Genomic DNA, 12,000 nt, shown 5'->3' on the forward strand with positions numbered 1-12,000 from the left:
GACAGTTGGAAATGATTTGATAACATAAAGCAATGCAAAACAACATTTATACTGCATCAACGGGAAAGCTGCTGTTTGATCGGAATGATATGCATGTATAAATGTTTTAGTATTAATACGATATGTGTGTATGTGTGACGTGCAGCAGGCCACACATTTTTATTACGTACATACCAAGATTCAAAATATTAAAAAACTAACAGTGTTAGATGCAAATAAAGTTACTGTGAAACTAACATAATAGCAGTTTGAAATTTAAAGAGTATGTTTGTGGCAACATGTTGCTGATATGTAATGCATGATGATATATGACAAGTGGTGATATATGAAGAGTGACGATACATGACGAGTTGCAATATATGACAAGAGGACGAATGAGAATATGATAAGTGGCGATATATGACGAGTTGCAATATATGACGAGTAGAGATGTATGACAAGTGGCGATATATGACGAGTAGAGATGTATGACAAGTGGCGATATATGACGAGTTGCAATATATGACGAGTTGCAATACATGACAAGTGGCGATATATTGCGAATGGCGATATATGACGTGTGGCGATATATTGCGAATGGCGATATATGACGTGTGGCAATATATTGCGAATGGCGATATATGACGTGTGGCGATATATTGTGAATGGCGATATATGACGTGTGGCGATATATTGTGAATGGCGATATATGACGAGTTGCAGTATATGACAAGTGGCGATATATGACGAGTTGCAATATATGACAAGTGGCGATATATGACGACTGGCAATATATGACGTGTGGCGATATATTGCGAATGGCGATATATGACGAGTTGCAATATATGACAAATGGCGATATATGGCGAGTTGCAATATATGACGTGTGGCGATATATTGCGAATGGCGATATATGACGAGTTGCAATATATGACAAATGGCGATATATGGCGAGTTGCAATATATGACGTGTGGCCATATATGACGAGTTGCAATATATGACGAGTGGTGATATATGACACACAGTGATATTTAATACAATATACAATGCATGACGAAATACAGTCGAAAACTATATGGAACACGCGCTAATATTAAATGCATGGCAATATACTGCACGTGGCGATATACAAAAGGTATATAGGATCTGCCAATATCAAATGCATAATGATATAAAACACATTGCTACTTAAAACTCATAGTAATGTAAAACAGATAAAAATTACAACGAATAGAAATGAAACACATCGCAATATGATCGGCGGCAATATAACGAGTATCTGCCATAAGACACTCTAAGCTATTTCCTATCTTTTGAAACATGCTACGATTAAGAAAAAAAAGTATTGTAACTAGAAATTGAAGCGTTATCAAATCCACATACTATGACACATTGAACTCTCGTTATATTGCCATTTTTATACTGCCACAAAAATTTCAACGCACATAAAACGATAGTTAATTAACGCTGAACATAATCAATCGAAATGAATACATTAGAATTCCAAATAGCTGTGTAATATATACCGAACGTAATGCAATACAATATCCACGTTTCGTTCAAATAGAGTAACTGCAAGAAAAGCAAGGTCTGCAAATACCCCTTTGATCCCCAGTAGGTAATCTAAATCCGTCAACATCTTCCCAGATTCTACGGAACGTAGTTCTGCAGAAATCCAAATACAGAATGCAAAGTATGTCGATTCGTATATTGTATCCAAAAAAAGAAATGGAAGAAACGGAGATAGGGTGAGAAAGGTGCTAAAGCGTAACCCTCTGCGAAATACGGTAAACAGTGCTATACGGTGTGTCTTGGTGCTGCGGTAAAAAGTGTAGCGACTGTGAAATGACTTTTTGCCCGTGGGCTCGAAACAGTGAAGGGTTGAATGATCGCCTCGAGGGAGTACATTTTGGATCTTTCTATTTTTTTTCCCCTTTTTGGCGCAAGATTGGCCTTACGCGATACGAGTAAAAGTTTAGATCGTTCGTTAAACTGTTCACTTAACGCGATGCAGGTTATGACACCAGTAATCTTAGACGTTTCCCTTCTGGTCGTTACTATTTGCTCTTAATTAATAGTTATCGCCGAGTTTCCTCGTTTATACTACACTTCTACTTATGGTCCCATCTTTATTTGACTTTCAACAATTTATTTCTTAGCTTTTAATTCTCCCGTTTCTAAAATTTTACGCGATCAAATTTTGTTCACGCAAAAAGCGAATATTTACATTTATTGATAAAATCTTGCGTGGTTCCGAATTGATTCGTATGGAATTTCGTTTAAATCGTAATCGAGCTTTAAATTAGCTTCGAATGTTTTCATTTTATCAGAATTGAAAATGATTTCATACAATACTAAGAACGCTTTAATCGAAATAGCACTTGGGAACATTCATGCGAAATTAAAATTGAAATGTAATTTTTTTGCGTAATTAATGTCGCGATTTAATTTATATGGAACTCGAAATATTTGAATGAAGTTAAAACCGAAATTTAACGTGCGGAAAATTTGTAATATTTATACGAAATTTAAACTGAAATATCATTTATACGAAATCAGTGTATGCTAAACCAGAGCTCCGTGGTTTCTACAAATTTAAGCGGATGAAACAATTTAACTTGTAGTTACAGCTTCAAATTAAGTCATATAAAGTTATGGATATTAACATACGCGCGGCATGTTACATGTGTTATAAATATAACTCGGCGAACTTTTAAATTAGTGCAGCGTTGTAAAACAAGAGTGGCTGTTGTTCCGCTACCGAACAAATAAATGTAAACAGTGAATTCTTCGGAGCTGTCGAACTAGAATGAGCAACGATAGACATTTACCGATGGCCTGTCAAAAATTCATTTTCGTGTTTTTCACCTGTCGATACGCGTTAGTGTATGCACTCTGTGCCCGGTTTTCTCATTCACAAATCACATGTTATTCAATTTTCTCCAATTTTACATCTATTAAATTTCAACTTTGTCGACACGGAAATATTTTCAGCGCACGCTTCTGATACACAAATCTCCGACGTTGCATAAAGTAAATTTCAGTCACATGTATCCATTTTACAGAAATTCGAATTTTAATCACGTGTATCCAGTTTCATATAAATATTTCTAATATTAAGATTTTTAATTCGAACCACGTGCAAATTTTCTTAATTTTAGTTGACTGAACTTCTAATCACAATAATCAATTTTCAATTCTAATTTCATGTAAACATTTTTAAAATTGTTTAAAATAAATTTTGTTTCGAACCACGTGCAAATTTTCTTAATTTTAAGTGACTGAACTTCCAATCACAATAATATCAATTTTCAATTCTAATTTCAAGTAAATATTTTTAAAATTGTTTAAAATAAATTTTGTGTCGTACCACGTGCAAATTTTCTTAATTTTAAGTGACTGAACTTCCAATCACAATAATATCAATTTTCAATTCTAATTTCAAGTAAACATTTTTAAAATTGTTTAAAATAAATTTTGTTTCGAACCACGTGCAAATTTTCTTAATTTTAATTAACTGAATTTTTAATCACAATAATAAAAATTTTCAATTTCATATAAATATTTGTAAAATTATTTAAAATTTCAATTCGCGTGTAAATTTTCCTAATTTTAATCGAGTATTCTGATGATAAAGTATAATTTTCAATTTATATGGAATACAAATAACTTTAAAATAGCTGTGAGTAAATTTGAATTGGAATCACATGTAACAAGATCACATTGTTTCTCCGTGGCACACAGTAACCAATGAAAATCGAGTACCTAATTGCAGTTGTATCGTAACGCGCACAAACGAAGTAGCAATCAGTAACCAATCTACTTGTGAAAGAAACGACGAAAGAAAATCCGTGGATGATCAAACGACATAAAACTCACCCTGATGAAACGGCATCCGATCAACGTTATGTCCACTGACATGTCCCATGCCGTCGACCCCGATGAGCATCGAAAGGGATGTTAATAAAACGATCATCGAGATCGTGCTCGAAGAGTGAACAGCACGAGCTGGCATTCCTGCTCGCCGGTTCTTTCCTTCCGCGTTGATTCGAAGATCACGTTGAATCTCGGGGTATTAACGTTAAAAAGACGTTCAACTCGCCGCAACGTTCAATTCGTCTCACTTTTATCCCGTAGATTGGTCCTCGATTAGCGCACCTGGTGCCGTTCCGGGCGCCTTCTGCGTGCGAGGCACGTGCTCCGAGCAATTCCCGGCCGAACGATCTCTCTCATCTCTACTTCTTCTTCCTCTTCAGGTCGTCCCGATCTCGGCACCGATCGGCGACAAACGCACCGTTCCGACCTCCACGATCACGCGACGATCGTGCGTCCGGGGACGAGTGTTCCCGTGGGGCCTCACTGTTCTATCGTCGAAACGTTTGCTCCATTCTCGTCACGAAGGTACGTAAACATTCAAGGTCACCAACACCGCGCAAGAGGAGAAAAAATCCGTTGTACCGCGGGTAAGAAGGAAGAGGGTCCACGACGAGCAGCTCTCTTCCCGAGGCTGGTCCTGGTCCCTCTGTCCCGGGCCGTAGACTGTCTGCTCTGCCTGGAAATCCTCGGTGTACGGAGTATGCTCCTGCCTCCACCTCCATCGTCCACCTACAACCCCACCTCCAAAGGCACCCACCGCCGCTCGCCGATAAACTTCCTACAGGTACCCTCCGACACCCACCTCCCTGACCCTCCGCCGCCTGCAGCCCGCACCAGGAACCGTCTACTACCCTCTGGCGCCTGCGCCGACCAGACTCTGTGCCCTGATGCCCGGGCACTGCTGCTGCCACTGCTGCTGCCACTGCTGCTACCTCTGCTGCTTTCTCGTACCTTCACAAATCTCTCTCCTCCTCCTCCTCCTCCTCTCGCTGGCTCTCCCCGTCCCAGCCACGTACACCACTCCACCTCATCCTCTCATTCACGTTTATGTGCCGTCTTCCTTCTGTTCCCGTCTTTCTCCCCACGATTCCGCGCTGTCCCTTTCCCTCCTTTCCGCGTCTATCCGCCGCGGTGTCTCTCTGCTTTACCTATCGCATTTTTATCTTTTTCCAAAGGTTTTTTTGCTTTTTCCAAAGTTTCATAGCTGGAGAACCGGCCAAGCTTTTCACTCGGACACATGCTGTCTGAGTTCTTGTTTCTTTCCTCGGGATCGGCTTGGACGAATGCCTCCTAGCATCCCTCTTGCCTGCCAACGCTCGCTCCCTGGTACCAGGTAACGAAACTCGTTACAGCTACTTCTTCTTATTCTGCTTCTTCGGGAACGGTGATCGGTGACGTTGATAATGTATGGTGTTTAACCGGTACCACTCGGGGAGAGACGGTTTCAATTTGCTACACGAGCTGGTCGCTTTTGGTTTTTGAACTGTAAACGGCTTCTTTAAGCCGCGGTCGCTCAACGTGCCTCGTTTTTGACCAATCGCGTTCGTGTTTATCTTCAAACCGATGACACTGTGGAGGAGACTGTGACTAATGAAATTTTCGACTACGCTTTGATGCTTTATGTTAATCTTCTCGTTTTGCGGATTTTAATTATTGCGATTTCATATATTATTTTGCGGGTTCCAGTGACATTGCTGATGCAAAATTTATGAATTTTCATTTTGGACGTTCGTAACTCTCAATTCTTATATTTTCAGACTTCCAAATTTCCAAATCGGTAAATTATAAAATTTTGTTCCGCAAACTGCAAATTTAATTACTAAATTTTCAGATTTATATTCAGAACTGTTATTCCACATATCTTAATTTCCATAAAGTTGCTAAACTTTTACCATTTAATTTTAATATTTTGAAATTGTCAGATTACCGAACTCTAACGTCTCTAAATTTCCATATCTCCCATTTCTGAATTCAAAATACCTTTCAAACTATTAACCTGTTTAACACTGCTCATACATTTTTTCCACAGAATATTTCATAGACTTAACCTACATACAAAAATTTATTACACCGTTTAAAAAAACTGGCCACTCAAAATCTCCTTCGCTATTTCACCTATGAAAAAGCTATTTATGTCACATTATATCTTCTATCATACCAAACAGCTTCTATCATAACACTTTTATGATATTTTCAGTTTGCCCTGGAATATTCCCGCGAGCCGACTTAAAATGAACGAACTGTATATATAAATGAAGTACCTGAAGAGGATCGGAATAATAATCTACGTGTACCTACCGAAAGTAAAGAAATTCTGATTTATAATCGCATTAATTTCGTTTAATTATATAAAAGAGTTACGCACAAGGACTAATTTATTGGCCGATCGACGCGAAATCAACGAACAAACATAAAATGAAATTAAAATTACCGACGCCTCATTGGCTGGTCGTTCGAGGGTATAAATATTAATGCAATCTCGATGATTATTTAATGTTCATTCGATACTGTAATTGATGAACACTTGCCCCTTTCTATTCTCTGTCACGGTGGTTAGATAGCTTGTTCCGTTTCTAGACACGAGATAACGAGTTTCGTTGGGACAATTCCACGCATCTAAGAAGATCACGACATACTACTCTACGAACACGAAGAAGGAGACGTGGGAGATAGGTCGGTGCAGTCTGAGCTGACGTTATGAGAATACGAGAGGTGGAATTTGGAATGATAGAAGTGATTGTTCCGAAATTACGAGCTACGATCTTTTTCGTCGTTAACAATGCCGAACGATTTTCGATTTGTAGTATGAACACGAAAAGAGACGTGGATGCGCCGATCAAACGTATGTATCTTAAGATTATTTGAATATTGATCAATCCCACGAGCTTCATTTATTCTCGGAGCTCGTTCACGTGTATCAAAACTTTCTTATACTGACGTCGTTTTTATTAATTAACCTTGTTAGCTCTAATACATTGTCAAAGTTTTTTATTGCTGAAAAGTTTTATCGTTTTTGAAGAAGACGCTCGATTACAAATCTTACTTGGGTGTTGATATATGATGCGTACCGATATGGAACGCGTGACGGTATATGATAAGTGACAACGTATAGCCAGTTGCAATATATGACGAGTTGTATAACGAGTTGCAATATATGACGAGTAAAGATATATGACAAGTGGCGATATATAACGAGTTGCAAGATGTGGCGAATTGAGATATATGACAAGTGACGATATATGACGAGTTGCAATATATAACGAGTGGCGATATATAACGAGTTGCAATATGTGGCGAGTTGCGATATATGACGAGTGGCGATATATGACGAGTAGAGATATGTGACAAGTGGCGATATATGCCGAGTGGCTATATATAACGAGTGGTGATATATAACGAGTTGCAATATGTGGCGAGTTGCGATATATGACGAGTGGCGATATATGACGAGTAGAGATATGTGACAAGTGGCGATATATGCCGAGTGGCTATATATAACGAGTGGTGATATATAACGAGTTGCAATATGTGGCGAGTTGAGATATATGACGAGTTGCAATATATGACGAGTGGTAATATATGACGAGTTATAATATAATATATGACAAGTTGCAATATATGACGAGTGACGATATATAACAAGTTGCCATATATAACGAGTAGCAATATATGACGAGTGGCGATATATGACGAATTGCAATATATAACGAGTGGCGATATATGACGAGTTGCAATATATGACGAGTTATAATATAATATATGACAAGTTGCAATATATGACGAGTGACGATATATAACAAGTTGCAATATATAACGAGTGGCAATATATGACGAGTGGCGATATATGACGAATTGCAATATATAACGAGTGGCGATATATGACGAGTTATAATATAATATATGACAAGTTGCAATATATGACGTGTGACGATATATAACAAGTTGCAATATATAACGAGTGGCGATATATGACGAGTGGCGATATATGACGAATTGCAATATATAACGAGTGGCGATATATGACGAGTTGCAATATATGACGAGTGGTGATATATGACGAGTTATAATATAATATATGACAAGTTGCAATATATGACGTGTGACGATATATAACAAGTTGCAATATATAACGAGTGGCGATATATGACGAGTGGCGATATATGACGAATTGCAATATATAACGAGTGGCGATATATGACGAGTTACAATATATGACGAGTGGTGATATATGACGAGTTATAATATAATATATGACAAGTTGCAATATATGACGAGTGACGATATATAACAAGTTGCAATATATAACGAGTGGCGATATATGACGAGTGGCAATATATGACGAGTGGCGATATATGACGAATTGCAATATATAACGAGTGGCGATATATGACGAGTTGCAATATATGACGAGTTATAATATAATATATGACAAGTTGCAATATATGACGAGTGACGATATATAACAAGTTGCAATATATAACGAGTGGCAATATATGTCAAGTTGCAATATATGACGAGTAGCGATAGAAGATGCGTAACAATGGCAAGTAAAAACATATAGCGCCCGGCGATATATAATGATTGGCAATATATGGCATATGACGACATACAGCTTTGAGCAGTATACAGTGCCTGCCCATATAGCATGTAGCCATGCAGATCACATGGTGATATTTAACCCACGGCTATATACAACGCGTGATATACAGAGAAAAGCGATATTGGACACGCCAATATAGAATGCATGACAATATACTGTGTGTGGTGATATAGAACGCGTTGCTCAACGATTTATCGTCCGAGTTTGTTCATGTGTATCGGAACTTTTTTTTATCGACTTCGTTTTTATTAAATTAATCTTATATACTAGCGAGCTAATATACTGAAAGCTTTTTATTGGACGTTTTATCGTGTTTTAAGGATTTAATAAATTGCAGATCTCATGTGTGTAACTATAAGCTTATATAACATGTTAGCTGCTTTTTTTTATTTTACGAGGTTTGTTCATAATTTTATGGTAATAATATGGATAATAATATGAATATTATAAAACTGATATGTGATGTCTGTCACAGATCTTCATTTAATATTTATTTATTTTAATATTAACAATAATTGTTCGTTCAATAAATTTTAGTAAAATAATTATAACTTTTAGTGGGTTAATAGATATGGTAAAAGAGCGGTACTGTTACAGAAATTGCATGTCGAGAGTTAATACAATTGAATCTTAGGTAATTTAAATATACGTAAGTCGCGATTTATACGCGACGAAGTTACGACATTGAATTTCTTCCCGGAATTAAATGATAGTAATCTTCGCTTGTGTACTTGTGGAACTTATCGATTAAAATAAGCTCCTAGTTATTATGCCAGCAATGTAAATGAAAACGGTAATTCGGAATTTACCGCCGCGAAAGAAGATGGAACAATTGATTACGATAAATATCAAATTGAAATAAATTCCACGACTCGTCTTTTATCGAAAACTCCGCGACGTTCTCGTCATTCGAATAATGTAAAATATCATGTTTATGCGCTGGTAAATAAATGCAAAAACGGAATCGATGCGATTATTGGACATACGTGCGCGCACGGTATCGGTAAAAGAGTTGCAGAATGTTCACATGTGTAACCATCTTGCGGTACTTTGAATTTGCTCGATACAAACATTCTATCCTTTCGCTAACATCTCACTTTCACGATTATTTTATACGTATTGTCCGAAAAGAATAAGACTGACAATAAATAAAATTATTTTATTATCGATGGTTTAGTTCTAATCAAGGAATTAATTATTTTTACAGAGGACTTTTTCACAGAGAGATTAATTATTGTGTACCAGTTTCAGTTATTCTTTATTTTTACTAAACATTAATGTACAATTTTTGTAAATAATAATATGAGAGAATTTTATTTATTCTTTTACATTACAAGTTAAAATTAACTTTCAAATAAATTGATTAGAACCACTTTAAATAATAAGCAGTTGTTTCTAAAACTCAATTTTCGTGAGGTACATTTTGTTAATCTAATAACACAAAACTACCGCGTTGTTTTATGCATCGCGCTGTTTATTGTCAATTTATATTATTTTTATCTAAGGACATAGAGACTTCAGTACTTTATACGCGACGTCTTTTATCTCGTATCACCGAGCAACCGCTGTTGCACGAATGAAAAGGCAGGCGCCTTATAATGCAACGGGAAAAAACGTAGTACAGGAGACAAAAAGAAAAACGAAAGAAAGGAATGTTAAAAAATTTAAGTGAGTAGGTATTCGCGTAGTGACATAAGCGTGCAGTATGTTGCACAACAAAAGAAGCCATTATACCTCTGAAACCATATTAATACCTGATACTTGCATTAATTGCAAACTTCTTTATGGAATTTATTGTAAGAGGTTACCTCGTACTGAGTTTCAAGATGGAGGGGGTGAAATTTGGTCAGAATTGGTTAGGTTATATTAGGTTTGATTAAATTAGGTTAGGTTAGATTATATTAGATTATAGGTCAGATTAAGTTAGATTGAATTAGATTATAGACAGATGATAAGTTAGGTTAAGGCTGAATTAAGTTTGGTTATGTCAGATTAGGTTATATTAAATTTGATCATAGATAGATTGTAGATAAAATAGGTTAACACTGAATTAAATTAGGTTATGTCAGATTAGGTTATATTAAATTTAATTACAGATAGATTGTATTCAAAATAGGTTAAGGCTGAATTAAATTATGTTACGTCAGATTAGGTTATATTAATTTAATCACTGATAGATTGCAGATAAAATAGCTTAACACTGAATTAAATTAGGTTATGTCAGATTAGGTTATATTAAATTTAATCACAGATAGATTGTTTTTAGAATAGGTTAAGGCTAAATTAAGTTTGGTTATGTCAGATTAGGTTATATTAATTTGATCACAGATAGATTGTATTTAAAATAGGTTAAGGCTAAATTAAATTAGGTCATGTCAGATTAGGTTATATTAATTTGATCATAGATAGATTGTATTTAAAATAGGTTAAGGCTAAATTAAATTAGGTCATGTCAGATTAGGTTATATTAATTTAATCATAGATAGATTGTATTTAAAATAGGTTAAGGCTGAATTAAATTATGTTACGTCAGATTAGGTTATATTAATTTGATCACAGATAGATTGTATTCAAAATAGGTTAAGGCTGAATTAAACTATGTTACGTCAGATTAGGTTATATTAATTTAATCATAGATAGATTGTATTTAAAATAAGTTAAGGCTGAATTAAATTATGTTACGTCAGATTAGGTTATATTAATTTAATCATAGATAGATTGTATTCAAAATAGGTTAAGGCTGAATTAAATTATGTTACGTCAGATTAGGTTATATTAATTTGATCACAGATAGATTGTATTTAAAATAGGTTAAGGCTGAATTAAATTATGTTACATTAGATTAGGTTATATTAATTTGATCATAGATAGATTGTAGATAGAAGAAGTTAACACTGAATCAAGTTAGGTTATGTCAGATTAGGTTATATTAAATTTGATCATACATAGATTGTAAAAAGAGTAGGTTAAAGTCGAAGTAAGTTAGGTTATGTTAGTCTAATGTGAAGTTAAGCTACATTAAATTAATTTATATTACATTATGGCGTATTAGGTCAGTAACATTAAGACAAGATAACTAAGCTCACGTTAGTTACATTTGATTAGATTACATTAGTTAAGTTAAATTAGATTAAGGTTGCATTAAATTTGAATTACCTGGGACGGTACATTAGTTCAGATTAGGTGTAAGTATATTTAGAACAAGCCAACATCGCATCGAATTAAATTTCACCGATTTCATAAAATTATTAACCGAAATAAATCTCGAACGACAATCATTAATCATTTTATGTAAAAACGCATTACAGGTGTATGCAGAAATTTTCATAAAACGTCACATTGCATTATGCTTTTTAGGAAAATTTCGTCATCGAAGTGTGTCAAATATTTGACAGTTTGAACAGTTCGGTAATAAAGTAAAAAGCTCTTTCGTATATCGTAAATCATTTACCCTTAATTAATTACGGACGAAGTAGATTCGTCGGATGTTCACAACGTCTACGATTCTGCGGAGTTTCGTTGCCTGAATAAATCTAAATAAAAA

The 12,000-nt window shown here is 35.4% G+C and overlaps 1 protein-coding gene and 1 long non-coding RNA gene across 15 annotated transcripts in view; one reads left to right on the forward strand and one right to left on the reverse strand.

The window, feature by feature from the left end:
* Positions 1 to 4,239, reverse strand: part of LOC100881673 (lachesin) — a 76,707-nt gene extending 72,468 nt beyond the window's left edge. For both annotated transcript variants that reach the window (XM_012280027.2, XM_003701008.3), the window contains exon 1: positions 3,860 to 4,239. In XM_012280027.2, coding sequence (XP_012135417.1) covers positions 3,860 to 3,995 — 136 coding nt within the window. In that variant the 5' untranslated portion in view covers positions 3,996 to 4,239. The remainder of the gene's footprint in view (positions 1 to 3,859) is intronic.
* Positions 1 to 12,000, forward strand: part of LOC105661850 (uncharacterized) — a 94,694-nt gene that overhangs the window by 71,587 nt on the left and 11,107 nt on the right. For 9 of the 13 annotated variants that reach the window (XR_013037303.1, XR_013037300.1, XR_013037302.1 and 6 more), the window contains 3 exons: positions 4,237 to 4,381; positions 6,054 to 6,315; positions 6,434 to 6,698. The exons of 1 other annotated variant lie outside the window; for it this stretch is intronic. This is a non-coding gene — a long non-coding RNA (uncharacterized LOC105661850). Of the gene's footprint in view, positions 1 to 4,236; positions 4,382 to 5,052; positions 5,190 to 6,053; positions 6,316 to 6,433; positions 6,699 to 12,000 lie in introns of all 13 variants that reach the window. 3 more of the 13 variants (XR_013037305.1, XR_013037301.1, XR_013037307.1) reach the window with 3 other exon arrangements.

This window comes from Megachile rotundata, chromosome 2 (genome assembly GCF_050947335.1).
Source record: "Megachile rotundata isolate GNS110a chromosome 2, iyMegRotu1, whole genome shotgun sequence".
NCBI lineage: Eukaryota > Metazoa > Arthropoda > Insecta > Hymenoptera > Megachilidae > Megachile > Megachile rotundata.